Here is a 27,790-nt window from a genome sequence, read left to right as displayed (position 1 = left end):
TAGGGTTCAACCTCCACCTTGACCTGTTGTTTCCTATAAGTCATTTAGAAAACGTCCAGGTATGCGTAACAATTCTTGCTTCTTCCAACTGGCTGAGAGCAAGTTTCTAACAATGGGACTCATTAAAATCTCCAACGAAAATGTGATGCCAGGAAATTAGGAGTCATCATGTAAACTGGGAAATCTGAAATCTCAGTGCACACTAGGCCACCCTGGATAATGTGTAAGGCGTCAGCTGTTACTAGGAGCAGCACTGGCTTTCAGGATGTAATGCTGACCGGTGAATAGTTAATTAACTTCAAGTCCTGTCAAGTTTGCTTGTTAAAATGAGAGCAGTGCCTTAGCCATGGGCAAAGATGCACTCAGGCCAAGAACTGTAACAATTGCTGTTAGAGTTTAAAATTTTACAGTATCAGGTAGGGCCATTAAGCAATTTTAGTCTAAATGTTACTTTTGTTAACAAAAATGCATTTTTTGGAAGGATCCAGTTACCAGTTGTCAAAAGCTCTTATATGTTGAAAATGTAATTTTAATAGATAAATCTTCATCTTACAGAGAACACAATAAAACAGACTGCATTCTTTAAAAAAAAAAAAACAACTCAAGTTATGAAGAAATGCATAACCTTATACTGCAGAAGACGAAGATTCCTGACCATAAGGTTAGCATTTACATGTACATGACTTAAAAACAACAAGAATCAGAAATTCAGTGTAGAAAAAGGTAGAAAGGGACTGTTTTACACAGCAAATGAAAGGATAAAAGGAATAGCTGGGCACTGATCCTAGCAGAGGCAGTCAGATCTCTGAGTTGAAGGCCAGCCTTGTCTATAATAGTTTGAATTCCAGGACAGCCAGGACTACATAGCAAGACTCCCCCTCTTAAAATAAAAGGGGGGGGGGGGGGACGGAGGGGAGGGGGGGGAAGGGGCACAGGAACCGAAGAGCTGATGATGCCAGATGCCTGGGTTCATTAGGTCTGCAAGAGGACTCAAAACCGCTTCAGCAAAAATCAAATGACTAGGGTTTCCTAATAGCACAAACCAATGGTCACATAGAGTTTTCAGACAAGAACCAAAAGTCATAACCTACACCTGCAGCTCAAATGCAGACATGTGAAAGCCACATGTGACATGCAACTGTCCTCTTCACTGTGACTTCTAGGTATGGTCAACTTTCAAACATGGCAAGGACACCAAGGATCACCTAATTGAATCAGGTAATATTTATTTCCAATTTCTAGGAGGTTTAAGAAAAGTCAGATACTGATGCTTCATGCATGCTCAGAGCCAGTTTATAAATACTCACTCAGTAGAATCCTGACACAAATCTGCATCAATGAAACAAACTGGTAAAATTCTCCTCTTGCCAATTTGTCAGATGGAGAGAACTAAAACAGAATGTTCCATCTATTTTAATTTTAAATACGATTGTCACATCGGGAAAGCGAAATAAACACAGTAAAATAAACTGTACAAAGGCAAAGTAGAATAACAAAAAATATTTTACTAAAACATAAGATTTACAGAAGTTTCCAGACAAGCCATACAAAATGGTCACAAGCTTTTGTCTTTTGGGGGTGGGGGTGAGGGTGGGGGAAGGAGACTCTACACTTGACAGCAAAGTCACAATGTTATTAGTGAGGGCTGTGATGTTTATTTCATGTTCCCATTTTGGTTCAGACAATCAAGCTTGTCCATCTACAGCATCTAAAGTTAGACTTGGCTAGAGAGCGTATTCTAAAAAACTGGTTAGCTGCATTTAACCACTGCAATTAGATCCTTAAGAGGGAGGAGGGGAAAGGAGGCCATAAAATTAAACTATATTCCCCCTAAAAAATAAAATAAAAACACCCATACCCCTGGCAGCTAACCCTGACAACTACCTTCATTCACAGTGCCTTGTACTTTAACCATGATGGGGAAGGAGTCAAAGCAGAGAGTCCTGCTTCTCAACATCTCTCAGCAACCCGGATGATAACTTCTAGCCTCTGCTCATGCTTTACAACAGTGAATCAGGACAAGACAGATTTGCTAATGTGCATGTAATCACCAAAGATGAAGATGCCTGGGCTTTTATTCTGTAATGTTTCTAAGACTGTGTCCATTAAATGCAAACAAAAAAAGGAAGAAGTCTTGGCAGAACAGGAGAAGTGGTGTACACTTGATGATCTGATCGACTTAAATATTGTTCATGGCATATAGCCTAGTCCATGCTCTCGCTGTAGATAAAAAAACAAATATGCAGCTGTTAGCTTCTTTCCAAACAAGATATATCCTAAATTCATAACGTCATCTATAAAATGGATCAGGTCAGTTTTCTGAATGCCTTACTACTGAAACAGTACAATTAATCAGAAAGGGGTTTTGTTTGTTTTCTAAGGGTCTCACTATATAGACCAGACTAACTTCAAACCATTCATAAAATTCAACAGATAGAAAAGATTCTTTCATTTCTGAATAGATATGTTCACTCACTAATTTTGTTATAGCAGGAAGTTTGTTGATTTTATATTCTCTGGACCATAAAAATAGCTCATATCTTCACAAACTGCAAGTACAGTAATCGCTATTGTTAGATACATGTGGTTAAACACTGCAAAATCTCCTTGTATAGATTATTTTTAAATAATGTGAGCTTATAAATGAAACATCCAATGGTAGAGACCTATCTTGACAAGCGGAAGCAGGTAAAAGGGAATAGAGATGAATGAAGTACCTGTCTCTATGGCTTGGGCTTCGTTGGTCTTCCACTGCTCGGCTACATCATTTGCTAATGGATCATCTGGATTAGGAGCACTTAACAAAGCCTGGATGGATAGCAGAACTGTGCGGATCTGCAGTGCTGGGGACCACTTATCTATGAAGGTAACAGGCCCAGTATATGATAAAGCACGGACAACAGGCCCAGAACTGCTGTACTTCCCTCCCACACATTCTGCTGCTGTTAGCATACGGAGAGATTACAATGTTTACATTCTAAATGTGGAATGCTTGGGACAGAAAGGACACATTAATAAAGCACAGGGTGACAGACAACACTTACCTTTCAAAATATCTAAACATATTCTTCCCAACTTGTCTACATTAGGATGATAAATTTTGGTCATGAAACGTACTTTAGGTGCTGCCATTGGATATTCTTCTGGAAGGAATAGTTCAAGTTTAAAAGTCCCTCCCTCAAAGGGGGAATCCTGGGGGCCAGCAATGACCACATGAAAATAACGGGCGTTGCTCTCATCTGGTTCTGCTTTAATGCCAGGAACGGGTTCTGCCAGCAAACGCTGGGTTTCCTACAACAGAAAAACAAGCATACATGTGAAACAAATGCCATTTCTCTAGACACCAAAATTAAAATCGGAAAGTTCATCTTCTGAAATAAGATATAACACAATCTCCTAGTGATGCATAATTTTCACATAAAATGTAAAACTCAAAGTGAGTTCCAGGGCAGCCAAGCAAGCAGCTGGGGGGCTATGTAGGAAAACCCTGTTCCATAAAACAAACAAACAAACAAACAAACAAACAAACAGACACACTGTTCATGTGATGACAACCAACTGAATATTAACTGCAGGAGATTATCACATTCTAGATTAGATTAATAAAACCAATTTTATGTTCACATAAAAGGAAAAGAAAAATGACATCAGGGTTGCTACAATGAGTAAAGAAACCTGCTCTAAATTATATTAAAAACCAAATCACTGGGCTGGAGAAATGGCTCAGTGATTAAGGGGACTGACTGCTCTTCAAGAGGTCCTGAGTTCAATTCCCAGCAACTACACGGTGGCTCACAACCATCTGTAATGGGATCCGATGCCCTCTTCTGATGTGTCTAAAGACAGCTATAGTGTACTCATACACATGAAATAAATAAATCTTAAAAAAACAAAAACAAAAAAAAAAAACCAAGCCATTGAACTCTTCTAAAAAATTCCGCCACTCTTTGTAGTCATGGGCAGGTGAGATCCAGAATCAAGTCTCTTACATAAAATAGTACAGTATATTTCAAACCACCTCTACATGACTTGTAGTGCTTAGTACATACAGTAGGAATGTTATGTATGTAGCAATACACAAAATAGGGAAGAATGACAAAATTCTTGTTTAATACAATAACACTTTGCCATAGGATTTTTCCAACTGCATCTGGTAGAACCATGGGCATGGAGTGCTATCACAGAGATAGATACTGGAGAAAAGAACAAGCCTAGGAAACTGGGAGTGGCAGCAACAGCTCACACACCGTTGGATCCCAGTTCTTAGGCAGAAGCAATTCAAGGTCCATAGCTACATAGGTAGGACCCTGTCTTTGGAGGAGAGAGAGTCAACAACACCTCTAGGGTACTTAAATAGGGCAAGAGACTTAAGAGATGGAGGAAAAGAAGGCAATGTGTACTGGCCCATGCTGGAAGACTCTACAACTGACAATCTCCGAAAGGCCTTTAATGCTCTCCAATAATTATACCACGTTCTATTTTCCACAACTCTCTTGAAAGCCCTAAATGTCTATCTTCATCCCTGCTTTGATGGAAGCTGTTTCCTATCTCATGAGAAGGCAAACATCCTGAGTTTCCACACAGATCTGCACATGTGCCCGCCTCTGTTCCCATGTACTTCTGGGCTTCTTACCTGTTACTCTCAACTACTGGAACATTTAGGAAGGCTCTTTCCCCTTGAGCACAGATCTCTCCTCATCCTCCCAAGAACATCACTCCAATACCTCTCCAGAGCTAGTCCTTTCCTTTTTTGACCTTTCCCAAATCAAACACATTTTCATTTATTTTTCCAAGTAAGAGGGAACAGCCTGGACTAAGCTGGCTCTCCTGACACTGTTATAAAATGAAGCCACTTTAACCACTTGTCATCTGCACTGACCACTGCAGCTCTTCTGCCATGTCATGATACAGACTGAGAGCTGCCTGATCTTGCACTTTCAACCTCTAACACTTTTCTGAGCACCCAGCTTTAACATTTTAGTACAATGGAAGAAAAGAGACTAACACAGCAACCCAATTTAACCTAATCTAAACTTAACTTTCTGATGGCTGCCCACACACACCGCCAAATTTCCCCCATGTCAGTTGATCCATCACTGACCCATCTTTTCCCATAGGTTATGTATCTAGCCTGATTTTTTTTTTAACTGCTTGAAAACCTTCCAAGGCTTACTGGAGTAAAGGTCAGAGGCAAGAAAACTATGTGTACACCCCTAGGTTGGTTCCCCAGCAAAGACAAAAAAGGTTCCAGAAGTCTACCCATAGCATACTGTGTCTCAGCACTCTTACCCTGGTCAAGCTTTGACAAGCTCTAACTGGCAGATTAAGTAAATAACCACCTAACACTCCCTGGCTTCTAACCTCGACCTTGCTACCTTGTACTTCCTGGATTTATTTAAAATAACATTTATTTAAAAGTCAAAGCCTTGCTATGGTCTCCTGTCCTCTGCCTACCTTTCCAACTCACCTATTCCCCACGCCCAGACTTCTGTTCAAGCCCATTTGATCTCCTGACAGTTCCTCAACCTACTAGACATTATTTCTACTTCAAGGACTACACTTGGGGGCTGGAGAGATGGCTCAGCGATTAAGAGCACTGACTGCTCTTCCAGAGGTCCTGAGTTCAATTCCAAGCAACCACATGGACTTACAATCATCTGTAATGGGATCTGATGGCCTCTTCTGGTGTGTTTGAAGACAGCTACATTATACTCATCATATACATAAATAAATAAAATCTTTTTAAAAAGACTACACTTGTCCTTTTCCCTCAGGAAAAAACAAAAAAGGGACCCTTAGTCTTTATTTTAAAGGGGAAAAAATGTTAAAGATCAGCAGAGGGGCAGAGAAATAAAAAAAAAAACAACTAGATGGTAAATTTTCAATTTTGTTCTTTTCTCAACTTTATTTTATCCCAAGTTTCCATGAAAAGGAAGGCTGAAAAGGGGGGACAGAGTCCAAGAATCTAAGCAACCACCACTCCCAGATTATACATAGTAGCAGCTATTTAAAGCTCTAACAAGCTACCCAAAGTACCTCCAAGATCAGATCCTAAAATAGCTCAAAAATCACTGTGCGTTGTCAAATTCCACATTCACACTCTTGCCATCTGTTTACCTACTCTTCGTCAGGCACTCTTCCCAAAGAATGCATTAGTGGATGTGTGGTGTGTGCCTGTAGTCCTGGAGCTTCAAAGGGCAGCTTTACATTCAAGGCTGGCCTGGTCTACATTACTGAGTTCTAGACCAGCTACACAGCAAGACCGTGTCTCAAAATCCAAAAAAAAAGTATGTATAAAGCACCAATGTGACCTTACTGATCATCCAATTTCACTGGAATATACACTGTGGTTTAGCTTTTAGCTGTATAAAACATCCCTCTCAAGTCACCACGAACTTGACACAATAAACAGGTAATTTTATCTGATGAAACAACCCATTTCCCAAACTTAGCATAAATTGTGAGAATAGAAACACCTGACACCATTGTCTGACATCCCTACCCACAGTAGTAAGAAGGGAAGGAAACACTAGTGGAAATAATCTCTCTCCCTACCTACTCCTACAGGTAGGTTAACCATGAGGAACCTTCAGGTCTTACAGCGCTTCTGTCATAAGGACAGTAAAGTGCAGTGTGGTTTCTTTAAGTGACAAAGATGAAGTTCCTACTGCTTCACTTGTTTAACTTTGTGAGCAAGCCGCTCTTTACATTTCACACAGTTGTGGTACTTTCCCCTTGCACACGATTTGTCTTCCCATAGCTGCAATTATGCTGCAGTTATCCTTGGTCAACCCCAAACAAGAAATAGTAGTTGATGGGTCAGTGAGATGGCTTGGCAGGTCAACTTGGCATACAACCCTGACAGCCTGAGTTCTATCATCAAAGCCCTCTGACCTCCTCCACACAAGTGTTCTCTCTCCTCCCACCCTCTTCGTCATACATAAAACAAGTAATAATTGCTAAAAGAGTAAATGGTAACTTTCATAAGTAATTGATTTATAAGGTTTATGTTTGTTAGGGTTTATTTTTGTTCTGTTTTAAATAGGGTTTCAACACGTAACTCCTGGAATTCATTATGTATACCAAGCTGGCCTCAAACGCAAGAGATTGACCTGCCCCGTCACTATAGTACTAAGATCAAAGGCAGGCACCACCACTTCTGGCTTTAAGTTTTGCTATGCACTTTTCATCCCTTCAGCTGGACAGCCCGCCCCCACCATGATCTTCTCGTCTAGCTATAGCATGATAAAATCTCACACTGCGGCACACCTGGATGGCAATTATCCTTTGTCCAGCATATCCAAGAAGAATACTTTACTGGTCCACTAGTCACTAAGTGTCCATGTACTATCTATCAGTCCTGGCTATCAGACTGACAACGTGTGTTCAAATAATCCTCATTTTGCTTAGTGACAGCAGCAAAGTCACGCCTGCAATTTGTGAATGCCAAAGAGAAACAATAAGATGTTTTCCCCAGGGTCGGAGAGTCTCTTTGCTGAGCTTTGATTGCCAGCATCCACACCACGTATCTCACAACCATCTCTATCTCTATTTCCAGGGGACCCATCTCCCTCTTCTGGACTGTGTGGATACCTGATGCGTGCATACAAATGTACATATATAATAAATGACAAATAAATCCTTTAAAAAAGAAAAACAGTATGCTTCCCTTTAATGAAAAGGTAAAGGCTATGCTGCAGAGTAGAGCTGAGTGTTAATCTGACTTGTAGGCAGACTTTGGTCCCCAGAACCACATACCCTAACGGGCACGGTAGCACAAGCCTATAGTCCAGCACTACCCTGGCCCCAAACCAGAAATGAGAGGGGGAAGGAAAGCACTGACAGGGAAAGTTACTGTGCACTTTAAAAAGGATTTTGTAATTTAAGGATTTTTTGGTTTTGGCTTATTTTTTTAAATAGTCTTTCTCTGTGTAACCCTGGCTGCCCTAGTAATCACTCATAGACCAGGCTAGCCTTGAATTTACAGAGATCTGCCTGCCTCTGCCTCCTGAATGTTGGAATTAAAACCATGTACCACCACTGCCCAGCTAAAACAAAAAATTTTAACCTATAAACAAAATTCTTTAGAAAAAAGAAATCTGTCCGTCATACTTCAAATTATGTAAGTGGAGAAACTGCAATACTTCAAGACATACTTGAGCCTGCGGTCACACCTTTAATCGCAGCACTTAGGGGGCAAAAGAAAGTAGAACTCTTGAATTTGAGACCAGCCTGGCCTGCAGAATGAGTTCCAAGATAGGCAGTCAGGGCTACACAGAGAAACCCTGTCTTGGAGAAACCCTGTCTTTTTTTTTTTCTTTTCTTTTCTCCAAGACAGGGTTTCTCTGTGTAGCCCTGGCTGTCCTGGAACTCACTCTGTAGACCAGGCTGGCCTCGAACTCAGAAATCTGCCTGCCTCTGCCTCCCAAGCGCTGGGATTAAAGGCGTGCGCCACCACCGCCCTGTGAGAAACCCTGTCTTAATATTTTTATTTTGTTTCATTGTGAGTCAGGGAATCATAGACTAAGCTGTCCTGGAACTGAGAAGAAATCCACCTGCTTATGCCTCCCAAGCACTGGAATTAAAATTGTGCACCATGACAATCAGCACAAATAGTATTTTTAAACATGGCTCTACCAACTAAGTCAATTCCCTCTCCCTTTCTCTCTTCTTCAAATAGTAACTTTTGTGAAAAGGAGTAAATTAATTCATTTATTTTTTATTTAACCCAATATATTCAAAATGCTATCTCAACATGTCATCAATATATACTGACTAACAGAATATTTTAATCCTTTGTTACACTGAGCCTTGACAAGTCCAGGCTTTAACCTACACTAAGCACATGCATCAATTCAAACTAACTCCATTTCAACTGTTCCATGGCCACTAGAAGCTAGCACCTACAGAGTACAAAATAATTTAAGTTTATTACTGTCAAGTCATTAAGAACAAATGACCTCCATATATGTGCATAGATTTTTATAGAGCAACTTTAAACTATCACTGTTTTCCACTCAAAAATAATCTGTAACATAGGAAGATATGGAATCACTAACTGGTATAGGTCATGAAGGCTCTCTGCCAGTCTCTTTAGGTCAGAATTGCTGTCTGCTACAGTCAAAACATTTTCTGAAAATGATGACTTGAGTTTTAAAAGACAGGAAAAAAGCAAGGCAACTAACTACATGATGAAATATTAGTTAGTCACCAAGAAACCATTTTAATTCTTCCAGTGAACACCACCCTCTAGTGGACATAAGATACCAAAAGATTAAACAAAAACATAAAATACTCTTTTTTTTTTTTTGGTTTTTCGAGACAGGGTTTCTCTGTGTAGCCCTGGCTGTCCTGGAACTCACTGTGTAGACCAGGCTGGCCTCGAACTCAGAAATCCGCCTGCCTCTGCCTCCCAAGTGCTGGGATTATAGGCGTGCGCCACCACCGCCTGGCCATAAAATACTCTTTAAAAAAATTCTTTATTTCACTCCAATAGGTGAAGTCTTTTTGTTTTTCCTCTCTTCAAATTGTCCCATATGGTCACTTCTCTAAGCTAAGGTTGGCACTAATGTAAATATCCTTAAAAGGGGCCCATTCTGATCCGGACTTCAAATGCACTGTTTTAAGAGTTTTTTTTAAGAGAAAACTATTGCAAGCAAGCAAGCAAGCAAGCTAAGCTAAGCCTCACTTCTCTGTGTGCTGCTACCTTCTTTGCCTCCCATAATCTCAGACAAGTCACTGGCCCATGGGGACCCTTTTACTATGCCTATCCAAAAAAAAAAAAAAAAAAAAAAAAAGAATGGTTCTCAACACACTCTCTTTCTCCTCTACCCTTTGAAATTTTGGGGGTGGTATATTCAAAGGAGGGGAGAGGGGAGAAGGTATTTTCCAAGATGTGTTACCAAGAACTAAATCTGAGATTTTTAATCTAGTGTAAGATTTTTTGTCAGAAAGTCTTATTTGAGGGTGAGGATGAGGCTCAGTTGGTAGACAGAGCATCCTCCTTAGCGTGCAAGGAGCTCTGAGCTCAATCCCTAATACCATATATACCAGAAGGTAGAGACAAGAGAACAGGAATTCAAGGTTATCCTTAGCCACAAAGTGAGCTGAAGGGTCAGTCTAGGATAGAGACCTTGTCTCCAAAGAAAAATTCCAAAGAAATTCCAAGAATATAGAAAAGGCCCTGGTTTCATCCTACCGGTAAGTAGCAGGTAAGAACATAATTCTATTCTGCTTAAGAGTTCTAAGCAATATGTGGGGCCAGATGTTATTTATGGGCTAGAAATCAGTACTTTGGTGATGTTCAAGGAAACAAGTTCTGAAAGGCTAAGTATATATGCATGATCAGCTTGTTTCTTAGGTCTACAAACAGAAGGAAAACCTCTCCTGGATTTCCACTTTCCTGCTCTTACCATTACCCAAGCTGGAACAATAGTTTTGGCTCATCTGTCCTAAGCTATCTGATGACAAGAAACTCAGCTAGTAATGGCAGTAAGTGCAAAACTGGAAACATATAAGACTGTAACCCTTGGCCTGGAGAGATGGCTCAGCAGGTAAGATTGATCTCTGCTTTCAATCTGCGCACCCACTCTTGCAAGGTCACAAACTGTGCCCTTCCCCTGACCTTGAGCAGGCCCGAGAGACCATGTTTACCACAACAGACCAAGTGATAGGATCTACGTGGAGTTACCCACCTTGGCTGCACGGAACTTAGAACTGCCCCTGGGCTTGCCTTGAGATATCTCCGGCCATGACTGTGACCAAGAACATGGACTATCCCACCTATCTACCAGCTGAAACTAGGAAGGGCTCGGGCGGGGTCTTTCCCTTTAAATTGAGAAGCTGAACATTAAAGCATTGAGCCTTGATCAGAGGACTTTGTCTTGGTTTCATCTCTTTTCGCCCTCAGTACCTCTTTCGTTCCCAGCCCCCTTTCAGGTGAACCCAGCTGATTCGTGGCCGCAGGTGGCTACAACAAACTGCTTCACTTCTGCTAGTGAGTATCCAGTGCAAGGAGTTTTCACTGCTCACTGAAGAAAAGGATCTACCTCAGTAACACTTCACTGGGACTCCTGTTGGTCAAATTTCTAAAATCACTAAGAAATTTGACAAGCTGGCTTTTAAAGACAATTTACTTATTCACTTAACATCCTAATATTAGACCCCCCCTTCTCCTCTGAAAAGGGGGAGCCCTCTTTGGGTCTGACCACCCATCCCTAGCACATCAAGTCTCTATAAGACTTGGGTCATCCTCTTCCAGTGAGGTAAGACAAAGTGGCCCAGTTAGGGGACAGGGATCCACAGACAGGCAACAGATTCGGGACAGCCCCTGTTCCAGTTGTTGAGGGATCCGCATGAAGACCAAGCTGCACTTCTGGTGTGTGCGCGTGTGTGTGTCTGTTGGGGGGGGGGGACGGTCCAGCCCATGTTTGCTTTATGATTGGTGGCTTTATTTTTTTTAGCTTGCATATTTTATATCCTAGAATAGTAGCAACTTAATAGGTAGGGGAAGAAACAGGTCTGACTTGATCAATGACAACTAGGGGAACTGCTTGTTAAATGTTTCTATGTGGTAAACTTAACATCCCATGTAACACATTAGCAAAACTCAACTAATTTGAACTTTGGTTAAAAAAATTCCCCCAATCATTCATATTTTCCTTTGTTCACACATGTATTTCCTTTCCTTATTCTTCCTTAGTATTATGTTGGCGCTGGAGCCATAGAAAAATATGGAAATGTGAGGTAACAAAATGATGGCCACAGTAAAAGGCTGCATGGTAAAGAATAGCAAAATGAGACTTGTAGATATTCACTGTTCCATCTATCATTCCTTTGGCCGCTTCACAAGAAAACACCCTTGTTTGGCAATCAGCACACACCCCTAGACACATAAACATACCCACCCACAAACTTTTATGGATCGCCTTGCCTCAATAGAAATTGAGGTATTCCTCAATTTTTGATACAGGCACTCTCCTGTAATATCAAATACTTGAGTGTCAGAAGCAAAAGGATCAGGAATTCAAAGTTATCCTTCCTTAGCTACACATAGAATTTAAGCCAACCCAGGCTATGCAAAACCCTGTCTAAAACAAAAAACAAAACAAAAAACCTGTGTGCCAGAATGTAAGCAATCAGAAGAGTCCATTTTAGAAAGAGTATCAGTAGTTAGCACCAAGGCAACAAATAGTGGAAGAGTTCTAATAGCACTGTCCTGTACTGAACAGGAGCAACCAAGAGTAAACACAACAGAGAGCACACTGAATACATCAATGCAGTGAAATCACCACTGTCCAATTCTAAACCCTCTTACTAGCTAGCTCTGACTCTCCTCAAGACTGAGATACCTAATAGATACTGTTCCTGCTTGAATTACCTAAAGCTGCCTTGGTTGCTTGGTAACCATATATTCTCTAAAATTAGAGAAGTGAAAAGGAGACAAGCTGGCTAGTTTTTTTTTTATCAACTTTACACCAATAAGTTATCTGAGAAGAAGAACCTCAATTGAGAAAATGCCCCCATCAGATTGCCTATGGGCAAGTCTGTGGGGGCATCTTCTTGATTAATTACTGGTGTGAAAGGCCCAGCTCACTTTGGGGAAGGGATTAAACACCACCTGAGGGAGGTGGTCCTGGGTTGTATGAGAAAGCAAGCTGAGCAAGCAATGGGAAACAACCCAGTAAGCAGGCTCTGCTTCAGTTCCTGCCTTGGCCTCTCCTGATGGACTGTAATATGTAAAGACAAGCCCTAAGCCCTTTCCTCAAGTTGCTTTTGGTCATGGTGCTCATCACAGCATTAGAAACCAGAGCAGGACAGGAAATTAGCAGACTGGGAATGGGGTGGATCACTGTGGAACTAAGTGGGAAGAATAAATTAAGTCAATTATAATCTCTTATCAAAGACTTTCTACATAGTTTAAAATCGTTAAGACACTACTAAATTCATACTACAGAACTGAAAATCAGCTATGTAGCCTGGAGTGTTATACCTTGTTAGGAAAAAAAAAATTTGTAGGATATGTTTAAAATTGAGGCCTGAGCCGGGCGGTGGTGGCGCACGCCTATAATCCCAACATTTGGGAGGCAAAGGCAGGCAGATTTCTGAGTTCAAGGCCAGCCTGGTCTACAGAGTGAGTTCCAGGACAGACAGGGCTACACATAGAAACCCTGCCTCGAAAAACAAAACAAAATAAAACAAATGAGAAAGTTAGAAAGAAAGGAAGCAAGGTAGGAAGGAAGGATACAGGAAGTAGAGCAGGAGTCAGTTCTCTCCTACTATGTGGATCACTAGGATCATACTCAGATTATCAGACTTGGAAGCAGACTCCTTTACCCACCATGTCATTTTGCTGGTTCCAGAGTTAACTTTTTTATTGTTTAACTCATAGAAAATAGATTTTACATATTGATTCTTATATGAAATTCCCACTTTCCTAACCATTGTTGGTAAACAAGTATCACTGCCTTTCAAATGGATGGTTTATTTCAGAGTTAAACTTAGTGTTATGTATCCTGTGTAACTGATTCAAAATTTTGACTCAGTAGGATATATACAGTAAGGTCTTTTATGGTGAAGTAAATCTTTGTAAAATCAGTTAACAGTAAGAACCTATACTACAGAACTCAGCATTATGCTAGGCTCTGTTCTTGCACTTAACCATCCTGGAGCTAACAGTATGCGAATATATCTCTACACACACACACACACACACACACACACACACACACACACACTGGAGCTAACAGTATGCAAATATATCTCTACACACACACACACACACACACACACAAAGGTAAATTGAGGATACTCAAGCTACTATTTTGACAGAGGCAAAAGTCAAGCCAAAACAATCTGGCCCCAAGTTTTGTGCTTCTACTATACATAACCACACATCACATTCCCTAAAAAAAAAAAAAATCAGCATTTTGCTCATGAGTATTAGAAGATAAAACTAAGCCATGAGTCATATTTTAGATGCCCAAATGCCTACATTTTCACCATTTGGAAAAATCTAATGACAGTGTAAAGAATCCCTAAGTACTACTGAGAACTACTAGACTTCAGAAGTCCACCTTCTGTAGAAGACCAATTGTAGAAGACATACAGAATTAGCTAGCTTCTGCTGTCTCTATCAACCAGCATGACTCAATCCAAAGTATCCTCGCATCAGTCTCAGTCTTATACTGGTGGAAGGAATGAGCATCTCCCCGAGGAAAAGGAAATGACCAGCTGAGAATAGATGAGAACTCCCAAAAATGTACATCTAAGGATTTAGGAAGCCAGAGAGTGGTTGTAAATGGCAGAGAATGTGTGTGGGGATGGAGTGGGGATGGGGTGGAGGTAGGGACAGACTGTTCCAATATTTACAAACCATTTACACTTCTTTCTGTTCAAGAGCTTTCTACCTTTTATAATGTAAATAATACAGGTCATACACTTACAGGACCAAATCCCAGAACCACAGACACCAGGCTCTGTTTGTTGCTCTTCCAAGCTACTCTGATAATCTGTCCACCTTCCATCCCTTTTCCCCTTTCCCAATTTCCTTCTTTCCTTCCTCCACCATCTTTCATTTTTTAAAGCTGTTTAACTCTGTAGTCGTAGCATGGCCTCACTATTGACTGTTTAGGACTGGGAGAGAGCTCCAGCAGTAAAATGACCTGAATATAATACCCTGCCTGCACTGGGCAAAAACCAGGTATGCATTTATGTCTCCCACCTGGAGAAAAGACATGCAGCCTAGCTGATCAACCAGGTCCAGATCCCTATCTCAAAAACAAGATGACACCTCCTGAGGAAGGATACCTGAGGTAGTCGTCTTGCTTCCACAAAGATCACTGTTAGTGCCTGCCCTCTTCGTCAAAGTTTTAGTTTGGTTTTAAATTTAAAAAAAAAAAAAAAGAAGAAGAAGAAGAAGAAGAAGAGGAGGAGAAGGAGGGGGAGGAGGAGAAGAATTTGAAGGATTGGAGGGATGACCTGGGTTCTCTTGTAGAGGACCCAGGTTTGGTTCCCAGTATTCACATGGCAGATCACAACCATCTTTAATTCTAGTTCCTAGGGGATCCCAATACCCTCTCTTCTAGCCCCAAAGGATCCCACATTCACATGGTGCATACCACACACACGCATCCAAAACACTCATACCTATAAAATAAAGATAAACATTAAGTAACAGAATTTGAAATTAAACCACTTGAGAAACAAAATTTGGAACATGGTGCTATCTGCTCTATTCTAACTACTGAGGAAGTTAATTAAGACAGGAGGAGGGTATGAAGGAAGCCAGCCAGAGCAACCAAGTGAAATCCTGACTCCTGTAAAGAGGTAAGGGTAAGGCACGTGAAATGGTTTAACTGGTAAAAGCAAAGGCACTGCTTGCTCACCAAGCCTGCCAACCTGAACTCTACCCCTGAAGCCCATCCACAAGGTAGAGAGAAATGACTCCCACAAGAACACAGGGTCATACACACACACACATTAAGTATCAAATTAAACCAAATCACTTCATGTGGATAACCTAAAAATATTCTCTGAAATAATTCAACAGTATATTTTAAAAAGATGAATGTGGGGGCCAGTGAGATGGCTCAGCAGGGTAAAAGCACTGCTGGATCTCTAAAACTCAAGAGGAAGAAAGACACCAACTCTGACTTCCACATGCATGCTACTGTACACACATGCCTGCATTCACATATATAATTAATAAATTTTTAAAAAATTGGGGCCAGTAAAGATTGCTCAATGGATAAAAGGTTCTTGCCACTAAACTTGAAGACCTATCTTCAATCCCCACAGGGTAGGAGAGAACTGACTCTCAAAAACTGTTTTCTGCTATCCATATGCAAACTATGGCATGTGTACACTTCATACAGATACACACGCATCAGTAAATAAATGTAAACAATTAAAAATATGTGAACTCACCTCATGTTACCAGTTTGGGTCACAAAAATCATAAAAAAAAATCGCCCTTAGAATAACTGGCTTATATAACTATAAACATATTGTTATATATTAATATCATTAACTATATAAATATAACTACAAATAGTGTGGGGACTCAAACCCAAGGTCTTGTGCATGATAAGAAAGCACTCTACAAGGTTTTAGGGTGACTGATGTCCTAAAATGAGATGAAAGACATCTTTCTTTCTTTTTTCCAGACAGGGTTTCTCTGTGTAGCCCTGGCTGTCCTGGAACTCAGAAATCCACCTGCCTCTGCCTCCCCAGTGCTGGGATTACAGGCGTGCGCCGCCACCACCACCCAGCTGGAAGACATCTTTCAATGAGTTACTTTTCTGTTGAGTTTTGTATCTAATACAGTTTAACATTAATATACATATAAATATGTATCTTAATACTAATTCTACAAAGCAAGATAAAATCAAGTAGAAAAACAGAAGAACCTTTTAAATAATCCTATTTTGAAAATGACATGGCCTAATTACCATGGCAATTGATAGCATATAGAATTTTTTTAAAAAAGAAAAAAGCAATGCTAACATTTAATATTAAGGAGAAGGCCAATGGGATTGCAAAAATGTCCCCATCTTTTAACAAATCTATTGTTTAGAACTTATCTAAGAAACATTCAAGTACACCTCCAGAAATAATGAGCACAGCAAACACTAAGGAAAAGGCACTATACCTATAATGTCAGCACTAAAGTAAGGTACTTACTCCGCAGTGAAGCACACTGTAAAACAGTGCAATTCTAAGTGTTAGGCTTCAGTGAAGGAGTATGTTTTCACAATTGTACACATTTCTTAGCACTCACTCAGGGCTGGTGGCACATAGCTGTTAGTCCAGCCCTTGGAAGTTTGAGACAGGAGGATAAGAGTTTGAAAGCCAGCCTTTCAGCTTCCAATTCAAGCATGTATGGGACCCTGTCTCAAACAAAAAACACTCTAATAGAAGCTAGGTGTGGTGACGTTTCCCTCTCAAAAACCTGAGAAGTGGAGGCAAGAATTTTTAAGTTTGAAAAGAATCTGGGCTACCCTGGTTTAAACAAACAAACAAACAAACAAACAAACCAAAACAGACAAGAAAGAAAGAAAGAAAGAAAGAAAGAAACCCACCCTCATACATTATAAACTAAAATACACAACATAATAAACTTAAAAGAAAGTATTATATACATGCTGAACTTACTATAAAAGGAAATGAGTCTTAATTTGGTTAAGAGGACATGTTTAATCTGAGGACATAGCCAGCCCCATTGCCACTGTTTGAACAGGTATCCTGTTCAGACTTGAGCAATGGAGCAGCCCAAGAAGAAAGCACACCAAGAGTCAGAGGGTGGCTGATAGTTTCTGCACTGTATGTTGGCCTAAACTCCTTAAATCTTCAATACAAACACTAGACTTGACAAATGTTTGGAGTAAGTGGATTCCTCTGTTGAAACTGTTGAAAGGACTGAACAAAATGCCTATATTAACAGCATGTACCCTAAAACCACAAAAAGAATCCTCAAAATCCTAGCTAAACTACTTGGGAAACAGCCAAACCTTAAAGCTCTGGGATTTCAGGCAATGAATTGTTAAATTCATTGGAAGGGGCTGGTGGCTGTTCCAGCTTCAAGGGGATCCAACACCTCTGGGCTCCACAGGGAGCTGCATTCACATGCACATTCTCATATACACTTCACACATGTTTAAGGCTAGTAAAAAACTTTTTTTCAAAGCTTATAAATAAGGTTGGGCATGGTGGTTCATACCTTTAATCTTAGCACTCAGGATATAGAGACAGAAGGATCTCTTTGAGTTCCAAGGGCAGCCAGCCATGGCAACCTAGTGAGATCTTGTCTCAAAACTAAATAAAATAAAAACAAGAAATAAAACAATACAAAATCTAGATAGACTTAGCAAGAACATGTAATGTAAAGAGGCTCGTGTGGGGATTAATCCTTGAAACTAATTTGTATCTTCACATAAACTATTTAATCCTCAAAACAATCTCTAAAAACATCTTACAGAAATATAGACAAAAACATCTACAATGGTAGACCATGAGTCACATTAGATTTGCTTCTATCTAATACGAAATGATTAAAGTTATACTAGAGTATGCAGTCCTTCTAAGCTTAACCAACAGCCTACAAATCTGCAGGACTGGAGTCAAACCAAGTACCTAAAGCATCACAAGAACGTCTTATTACTATCTATATGCAGGGCCATGTCAGCCACTTTTCTGCCTTTAAAAAAAGTCTACACTAGAAAAATCATTGTTAGCTATGTAATCCACACCTCTCAGCTTTTCCTCCTACAACTGCTAAACTAAGCAAAGAAATGGTCAAGGGAAGCAGAGAAAACAGGAAAAATTCTTTTCCTATTTCATCCAACACTCATCTAATTTGGAATTTATCCAATACTGAGAGAACCAATTTAATCATCATTCCTGACTAGACAGACAGCCAGGCATGACTTAACTCAGGAGCAGGAAAATGCATCACTGTGATCAATAAACATAGAAACTGCATGGAGAAGGAAGCACAGAAAGGAGCTGTCAATTAAGATATATAAGGGAAGACTTATTTTCTGTGTATGCATGTGTGTGTACTGCACATGGGTGTGGAAGTCAGAAGACAACTTGCACAAGTCTGTTCTCTCTTTACAATGGTGGTCCCAGAAGTGAACTCAGGTGGTCAGGCTCCGCAGCAAGCATTTTTGCTCACTGAGCCATCTCACCAGCCTACGAGGTTTTAAGTAGCAGATGGAGCTGGAATCCAAATCTACCCACAAGAGACCTCTAGACCCCTCAAGACCACATTTTAGATGTTTTGGTGTGAAGGTGACATTTCAGATTACTGTTTAAAAAAAAATTCAGATGCCGGGCGGTGGTGGCGCACGCCTTTAATCCCAGAACTTGGGAGGCAGAGGCAGGCGGATCTCTGAGTTCGAGAGGCTAGCCTGGTCTACAGAGTGAGTTCCAGGACAGCCAGGGCTACACAGAGAAACCCTGTCTCGAAAAAACCAAAAAAAAAAAAAAAAAAAAAAAAAAATCAGAAGAAGAACAAAGTACGTACGCACATATGTGTGTGTACATACATACATACATACACACACACATACACACACACACACACACACACACACACACACACCCCAAATCTGGAGGAAGAGGAATGGCTCTTAGACCACTAAGTAGATACTGATGAAGCAAATAATCACTAGCAGTGCTCATACACACTTCAGAGAGCAGGTCAGAAAACATAAATCTATGTTAAACAAAGTTAGATGAAATGTAAAAGACTTGTAAGTGGAGACAGAAATAATGAAATGAGGTAAGCCTTAAACGCAGTTTGTTCTGTGTTTTGTTCAGGAGTCACAAGCCGGGAACTCACTACAGAGTCAAGGATTACCTTCAACTTCTTGGTCCTCTGCCTGATTCCTTGGTGCTGAGACTACATGCATACACCGTCACACCCAGGATATGAGGCACTGCTGAATCCATGGCCTGGGCAAGCACTTTAGCAACGGAGCTACAAAGATGCCCAGTCCTACAGCAAGACATGTATGCAGAGGATTATTCCAGAGGCTATGAAAATATTTCTTTTGGAATTGGTGGCATTAACATGGCTCTAAATATATTAAAAACCACTAAATTTCAAATTTTCAAAGTGCTCAATTTTGTTATATAAATTATACCTCAAAATGAAACAAATGGCCGGGCGGTGGTGGCACATGCCTTTAATCCCAGCACTTGGGAAGCAGAGGCAGGCGGATTTCTGAGTTCAAGGCCAGCCTGGTATAGAGAGTGAGTTTCAGGACAGCCAGGGATACACAGAGAAATCCTGTCTTGAAACCCCCCCACCCCCCAAAAAAGTGTCTAGATCACTGTAAGATGCTATTATTAATTATTTTATTGTTATTATTGTTGAGAATAAGAAGAAACCTGTACAACCAATCTCATTTAAAGAATCATTGCCTCAAAGCCTGGCATGGTGCCTTGTAGGCCTATAATACCACTATGTGAGAGGCCTAGACTAGAGGGCTGCAGAATCCAAGGCCAGCTACATACTAAGTTCCAGGACAGCCCAAGCAAGACAATTAGATATTGATGACCATCGTGACACTATCACCTAGAAGACAAACCTCTAGGTATACCTATGAGGGGTTATTTGGATCAAGTTAGAAAATGGACACACCCATAAGGCATTCCCTTGATTTAATTAAAGAAGGAAGACCTATCCTAAAGGAGTGCAACACCATTCCTTTCCTGAGCTTGGTTTCTGGGCTGTATAAAAAAGGATGTTAACCGAACATGAATATTCACAGTTCTCAGGTTCCTGTGCAGATACAACTTGACCAGCTGCCTCAAACTGCCTTTAGAACTTCCTCACCAGGATGGATCATACTCATGAACTGTGAGCCAAAATGGTTTCTTTGGCTGGAGCAATGTTTCAATAGTTAATAGTACTGGCTACTCTTTCAGAGGAGCTGGGTTCAAATCCCAGTACCCACACAATAGCTCACAACAGTGCTTAACTCCAGATCCAGAGGATGTGATGTCCTTTTCCAGCTTCTCTGAACACCAGGCATCTAGTACACAGACATACGTGCAGGCAAAATACTCATACAAATAAAATTCTCTTCCTTTAAGTTGCTTTTACTGTGAGTCTGTTTTGTTTTTTTGAGACAGGGGTTCTTTGAATCCCTGGCTGTTTCTGTAGACCAGACTGGCCTCTGAACACAGAGAGATCTGCCTACCTCTGCCTCATGAGAACCGGGATTAAAGGCGTGTGCCACCACCACCCAGCCAAAGTCTTAATTTCTTGTTTGTTTGTTTGTTTGTTTTGTTTTTGGTATTTCGAGACAGAGTTTCTCTGTGTAGCCCTGGCTGTCCTGGAACTCACTCTGTAGACCAGGCTGGCCTCAAACTCAGAAATCCACCTGCCTCTGCCTCCCAAGTGCTAGGATTAAAGGCGTGTGCCACCACTGCCTTTAATCCCAGCACTTAATTTCTTTTGATAGCCCCTTACATAGTCCAGATGACACTTAAACTCACTATCCTCCTGCTTCAGCCTCCTGAGAAGATTGCAGTGACATGCCACTATTTATGGCTATTCAACAGTTCTTAATGCCAACTCTCTGAACTTAGCAACTAAACAGTAATGATTTTCAACAACCCTAAAACGTTTGTCTTACTAGCTTAGTAAAGGGTGTTTTCTTAGCTAAAATAGCTATAATCCCTAAATCCGTAAATAATTTGAAAATACAAACTAATTTGTCTAAAATTAAGCAGAGAGACAAATGATAGCACTGAAAATTAAAGACCTTGCAAATATGAACAGCCAATTTTCTTTTTAAAAGCAAAATGTATGAACAATTAGATGCTGAAGTCAACATTTCAAAGTACTTTAGGGGCTAGCTATAGCTTAGCAGGAGCTCATGCTTAAAATGTGCAGAGCAAGCCTAAACTACATAGTTGCAGAACAGAAAACAATTACGAATGTGGCTGAGCAGATCACACTTCCATAATCTCAGCATTTGGAGGCTGAAACAGGAGGAACATAATAAGCAAGAACCCATCTTGCACAGCAAGGCCCTGACTCAAAAAGAAATAAAAGATAAAGAAGAGGATAGGGGAGGGAAGCAGAAACCCTCACCATATAGGAAAGGAAAATTGGTTAAAAAAAAAAAAAAAAGACTGTCTAATCTCAAGAAACTGGCATGCTAGGTTGGTGGGTTGGCTATTTGGTTGGTTTTAAAATGGTCTTATGTATTCCAGGATGGATGGAACTCAATAGAAAAGGATAACCTTGAAGTTCCAGATTTTGCCCGGCATCCACCTCCCAAGTATTCAAACTATAGCCCACAGGCCACCAAATCCAGGGCTTTTACACTCTAAACAAGCACTCTATTGGGTGAGCTACATCCCTCCCCTTTAGCTTGCTAGATTTTAAACAAGTAACTCAACTAGCTCCTTGAGTAAGTCAGCTACTATTTTATCAGACTATTTTATTGTCCATGACTAACTTTAAAAACACAAGAGAGTGTCACTTTGGGTGTGCTAGTATGCCTGTGATCCCACCACACTGGAAGCTAACACAAACTGTCATCAAGTACAAGACCACTCTAGTCGCAAACAATCAAAAAGGACCAGAGATAGCTCAGTGAGTAAACATTAACCTAGCAACCTTAGCTCTACCCCAGAACTCATAAAAAAAGAGAATCAACTCCCCAAACAGTTCTCTGAACTAAGTATGCCATTGACCACATGTGCACAAGCAAATGCATGCTTAAAAAAAAAAACAAGATGTGTGTGTGTGTGTGTATGCGTGCACACTTTAAGACAGGTTTTCTGTGTAGCCCTGTCTCTCCTGGAACTTGCTTTATAAACCACGGTGACTTCAAACTCAAGAGATCCTCAGGGGCCGGGCAGTGGTGGCGCACGCCTATAATCCCAGCACTTGGGAGGCAGAGGCAGGAGGATTTCTGAGTTCGAGAGTTCGAGGCTAGCCTGGTCTACAGAGTGAGTTCCAGGACAGCCAGGGCTACACAGAGAAACCCTGCCTTGAAAAAGAAAAAAGAAAAAAAAAAAAAAGACCCTCAGGCCTTTGTCTCCTAAGTACTGGGTTCAAAGACATGCACCACCACACCCTGCTAAAAGTTAAAAATGTTAAGATCAGAGTAGTATATCAATGTAACATAAAACTGAAATAAATTTGTCCCCAAACCAGTTCTTCTTAATGATAAAAAAAAAAAGGGTAAAAGAAATCTCTCACTTTAGGGATACTTTTGAGTGGCCTTTGTTAGCTTTAAACTAAGAAAAATTCCAATGTCAGATGTGGTGGGTCATATCCTGTTATCCCAGCATTCAGGAGACAGAAGCAAGGTCTTAGTTTGAAGCCAGTCTGGGGTACTTAGGAAGAACTTACAGGAGAGCAGCAAAAGATGGGGGTGGGGGGTAATAGCTAAAAAAAACAACTCAGTATCACCCCACACACACACATACAAATGCCATGTAAACAAAACTATCAACACTGTTAATATTGGATAACACAATCAGCACAATTTAAAAGCTATCAATAAGCAATTAGTTACAACCCTACACAGCAGCTCTATAAAAAGTGAGTCATCTTGAAGGTAAACTGTTGACTCGGTGGGTGGAGAGGATAGGAAGTATTGCATGAGCAGGGGAAGAAGCAGCACACACATGAACAAGTCCTGTGGTCTTTCTGAAAGGACACGCAATAAAACATTGGTGGTCTGTAGTGGAGAACTGGAATGTGTGACCTTTATCTTCTCTATGTCCCCTTTAGAGCCTTTGACCAGTTTGGTCTTAGTCTGTGTTGTTGTTTGATGAACTCAGGAGGAAAACAAAAAGGGTGTTTCACAGCTGGAGACAGAGCAGTTGGCAGAGTCCTTGTCTACCATGAAAACCCTGGATTCAATACTTAGCACCACATAAAGCTAGGTACAACCGCACACTTGGAGGCAGAAAGATCAAGGTCATTCTCAGCTACAAATGAAGTTTGATGCCAGCTTCGTTTACATAAAATCCTGTGCTGGGTGGTGGTGGCACACACCTTTAATCCCAGCACTTGGAAGGCAGAGGCAGGTGGATTTCTGAGTTTGAGGCCAGCCTGGTCTACAGAGTGAGTTCAAGGACAGCCAGGACTACACAGAGAAACCCTGCCTCGGAAAAAAACCAAAAAAAAAAAAAAAAAAAAAAAAAAGATAAAATCCTGTGTCCAAAGAAAGAAAAGTATTTTTTTTCACACAGTGCTGGTTCAAATGAATGCTACTAAATATAGCAACAATGCCAAATTATAGTATAAAAATCACAGCTCCTGTAAAACTTCTTCCAAATAAATCTCATGTCAATTAATATTTCAGTGTCTACTGTATATGTACCAAAGATTCTCATGGCCTTAATGAGAGATGACAGGATCAACCAAAGCCATAAACCATGAAGAGGGGATTATGGGGACACAGAAACAAGACAATTAAAATTAAAGTAGACCTCTAGAAGGCCAAGACTTGTAAGAAAAGAACACAATACAAGAGCTAAGTGAGCAATACAACAGAATACCAGTGAAGCCCCATGACTGAGCTTAAGTCACTGTCCAAGGGAGAGCAAAGTCAACACTGTAACTATAGGGAAATAACTTCAATCAAATCAAGGAGATGAGCTGACTCCAAGTGTGTAAGGCTTTGGGGTGGGGTAGGGGGTTGTCAAATGCTGTAGATTTTATGTGATGGATAACCACTGTAGTTTTTAGCAGTACAGTAACATGATCTGTATCTTTAAAATATAACCCTACCTACTACTCACACATAGGCTAATGTAACAGGCCAGGATCATGAGGGAGATAGAAAGCACCATTTTAGTCACTGTCCAAACCAAAACGACTAACTCAAACTACTTAGTATTTGCAAGATAAGTACTGACAGGTATGGTGGAATAAACCTTTAATCCCAAAACTCAGAGGCAGATGCAGAGAGATCAGGGTTTGAGGCCAACTGAGTTACACAGTGAGGTCTTGTCTCATTTAAAAAAAAAAAAAAAGTAGTATTAATATAATCAATAGTAAAGTTCATCCTTTGAAAGCCAAAGGCTACCAAGAAATAAAATAATCCAATAGAAGAGAGTATGTCTCTGTGGCCTCAGCTACCCCTACCCACTGTTCTAGTCACACAGACCCCTGTATAGTAGTAACCTGTTTAAAACAAGGTCTCACGTTCCAATGCTGGCCTCAAGCCCCTAAACAGCCTTGGATGATTAACTTCTAAACCCTCCTGCGTCTATCACATTGGGATTATATATCACACTGAGACCGGTCTGGTAAGACAAACCTTTAATCCCAGAGAGGCAAAGACAAGTAGTTTACAGAGTGAGTGTCATCACAGTCAGGGCTACAGAGAAGCAGTCTCTGTAACAATAAATACATACATAAACGAGCCCACAGCTGGTTTATGTGCAGTGTTGAGGATGGGACGTAGCAGGGTTCAGCATGGTAGCCAAGCACTCTACCTCAATTGCATCTCCAGCCCTAAAGTTACTTTTCAAAATAAATTTTAATGTAAATATGTTTTCTGCTTGAGGTGTTGCTTTGTTGTATAGCACGTATAAAAGCCCTTAATAATTTTCAACTCAATCCCTAAAACTAGAAATTTTTTTTACTGATAATGCAAAAAATGTATACCAAAAAATACCGTATCTCTTAATCTGCCCTAGTGATTTGAAAAAAATGGTCCCTTAAAGCTAAAGTACTAAAGTCCATTAATAATTCAGTATAATAAAGTACTATAAAGTGAAGACTATATATTGAGTTTACCACTATCTTGTTTTAAATAAACAAAAGGAAACACTGAATGTATACTTAAGAATTGGGTGTCGAATGAACTGAAGTGAGAGCACTTGAATTTTCTGCTTTACACCAATTCTGTAAGCTTATAACCAATACATTCCACAGAATTTATTTTCTCATCCAAGGCCTTCATATTACTGCAGAATATCAATCTCCAGAATCAAGCAAAACTGAAAAACTAGATCAACTGTTCAGTTGGCCGAGCATTTTGGGGAACTGTATTCATTATCAAATCTCTGCTATGTTTAGTCCATAGCCAAAGTAACAATAAATTAAAAACTTGATGGCCTGGAGTGGGAAGCAGTGGTTTTTCGAATGGAATCTTGGTTAACATGATCACTAGCGACTATGTGCATGTATCAGAACTAAACTACATTCGGGGCCTTCCAATGCACGAAAACCTACCTAAGATTCGGAGATTAATAACACAGCAATGAACAATTGTGTTAAGACTCCACTGCTAGAGGAAAATTTAATCTTCCCTCCTAAGAATGTTTTTCCTATAAAAGGTCGTTTTTCTAATTCAAGCACCTTTCTGTCAGTGACACCCCGGCCTCACAGACAGTTGTGGCTGTTTGAAGAACTACAGTGTCTTACACCCTTCAAAGAGGCCCTCCATTTACTCAGCACAAATCTCCCCTAAAACTTTGGAAGATTGGAACAATGCTATAAATATATGTTCCCTGTATTACAGCAAGCAAAGTGAAGCTACAATTTGGCCACTTCGCTGGCATACTGAGCAGTGCTGATTTTTAACCAATTTCCTACATTAAAAAAAAATGCTAAAACATTTTTAAGATTTAGTTTTCTTGGGTTATAATACCTACAGAGTCTGAAGACTCAACGGTGTTATGTAAAGGCTTTAGGAAATCAAGATACGAGTTTTTCCCCCGTGGTTCCATATGTACTTATCAAAACACAGTCTCCCTAAAGAGCTTCGGGGCCGCTTAAAATAGGCGCACAAAAGCTGAGGCGCAAACTATTTCACACATCCTCCCCATAACTGAGGCCCGTGCCTCAGAACAGAAAACAGTCTTCAAAGAGTTTGCCAGCCGGAGTCAAATCACTTCGCAGTGATAACCAGCAGAAAACACAGGGAAGCGAACGCGGAAGCTAGGGCAACCGGGCGCCAAGCCCCCGACGTCCCTAGGTGCGAGCAGCCAGGACGAACATGTGCGGTCGGCGGCAGAACCCGCGGCCCCGCCCGGCTCTCGGTGTCGGTCCATTCATTCCGCACCCCGGACTGCCGCAGCCTCGCGCTCCTCCCGAGGAAGAGAAGAGAGCTCTGGGGCAGAGCAGCCGGCCGGCGCCACAACCCGCGCCCGGAGTCCAGGCCACGCCGCGATTCCCGCCCGCGGGTGAAGAGAACCTGCCGAGGCCCGCACGGTCCCGCTCCAGACCCGAAGCCCGCAGCCCCGCCCTCTACCGGGCAGCCGCCAGGCCTCCCCTGCTGCGGCCTCACCGCCCGGGAGTCCCGGGTGTCCGGCGTTCAGAGGCGGCCGGAAGTCTCCCCGGCGCCCCCTCCTCAGCGCCCGACTTCCTCGCCGCCGAGGCCAGACCCTTCTCCGCGATGCCTCGGGCCTCTCAGAGGCTGCCGAGGGAAGCAGATGGCAGTGCGGCCTGGCGCGCTGGAGGAGCAGAGTAGAGCCATAGGCCCGAAGCCCGCCTGGGCGGTTACCTTGATGATCCTGCGGGGCAGCCCGGCCATCTTGTCAGATCCCGAGTTCGGCCTCTGCTCTTGTCTCCGGCTCCGCTCGCCTCACGCACGAGTGGAAGTCCCGGGCTCCACTTCCGGGGAACGTCGCCGCGCCCGCCGTCGCTGCCTCCGCCGAGGCCCCTCGGGAAATGTAGTCCCTGCTAGAGCGCGGGCTTCGTACGGCCTTCCCTCCGACCTAGTGGCCCCCTCCCCCGCGCTCCCCGCCCCAACCCCAGCCGGGGGTGGCGGAAGTGACGCTCCGCGGTGGGGCAGGGACTTTGGGGGAGGCGGCGCGAGGCGGCGCCGAGCTTCTTCGCCCGCGGCAGAATCTGAGCGACTGGGTATCCAGCGTCCACGAGCGGTGTACGTGCGACCACGCCTGCGTCGGTGGGCGACGTAACAAAGGCCCGGCCCCCGACGCAGCCCATTCATTCATTCGTTCCGTTTGTTCATTCAACGTGCCCGCATTGCGCGTGGCGGGCTGGCGCCGCTGCAGTTCCCTGCGGACCGGGGGGAGCGGCCGGATCGCGCGCTCCTTCGAAGTGGCGAGCAGACCGGAAGTCTATGCCAAAGCTGCTAACTGGGAATCTCTCGCTAGTTGCCAAGGCTCCCGACTAAGAATTCTAAACGTTTAAGTTTCACATAAAAAGGGGCCTCTCTGGCATCCCCCCACCAAAAGCGAGTTTGTGACAAGGGGAGAGGCAAAAGGCACAGCCCCTAAATGCCTGGACCCAGCAGGAATTTTCTTTTTAGTAGTTGTAAGTTTTTCTGAAAAA

At 41.7% G+C, this 27,790-nt stretch overlaps 1 protein-coding gene across 1 annotated transcript; it reads right to left on the bottom strand.

Moving 5' to 3' along the window:
- Nucleotides 1–1,564: 1,564 nt before the first annotated feature.
- On the bottom strand, nt 1,565–27,363 carry Ube2n (ubiquitin conjugating enzyme E2 N). Its single transcript, XM_028783117.1, has 4 exons — nt 26,997–27,363; nt 3,045–3,291; nt 2,718–2,858; nt 1,565–2,220 (listed from the first exon to the last, which is right to left on the bottom strand). The coding sequence occupies exons 1-4, from the start codon at nt 27,024–27,026 to the stop codon at nt 2,180–2,182; spliced, it is 459 nt and encodes a 152-aa protein (XP_028638950.1). The 5' UTR covers nt 27,027–27,363; the 3' UTR covers nt 1,565–2,179.
- Between the last annotated feature and the right edge of the window lie 427 nt (nt 27,364–27,790).

This window comes from Grammomys surdaster, unplaced genomic scaffold (genome assembly GCF_004785775.1).
Source record: "Grammomys surdaster isolate TR1022 unplaced genomic scaffold, NIH_TR_1.0 958, whole genome shotgun sequence".
NCBI classification, from domain to species: domain Eukaryota; kingdom Metazoa; phylum Chordata; class Mammalia; order Rodentia; family Muridae; genus Grammomys; species Grammomys surdaster.
Note: the sequence above shows the minus strand (reverse complement) of the source record. Positions and strands in the feature narration are given on the sequence as shown.

Bases quoted from the DNA above. Each gene is read 5' to 3' on its own strand.
- Ube2n (XM_028783117.1), bottom strand. From the start codon at position 27,026: ATGGCCGGGCTGCCCCGCAGGATCATCAAG. The intron at 2,859-3,044 runs GTAAGTGTTGTC...TTACCTTCATAG, and splicing joins ATGTTTAGATATTTTGAAAG to ATAAGTGGTCCCCAGCACTG. The intron at 2,221-2,717 runs GTACTTCATTCA...TTTTATCTACAG, and splicing joins AGCCCAAGCCATAGAGACAG to CGAGAGCATGGACTAGGCTA.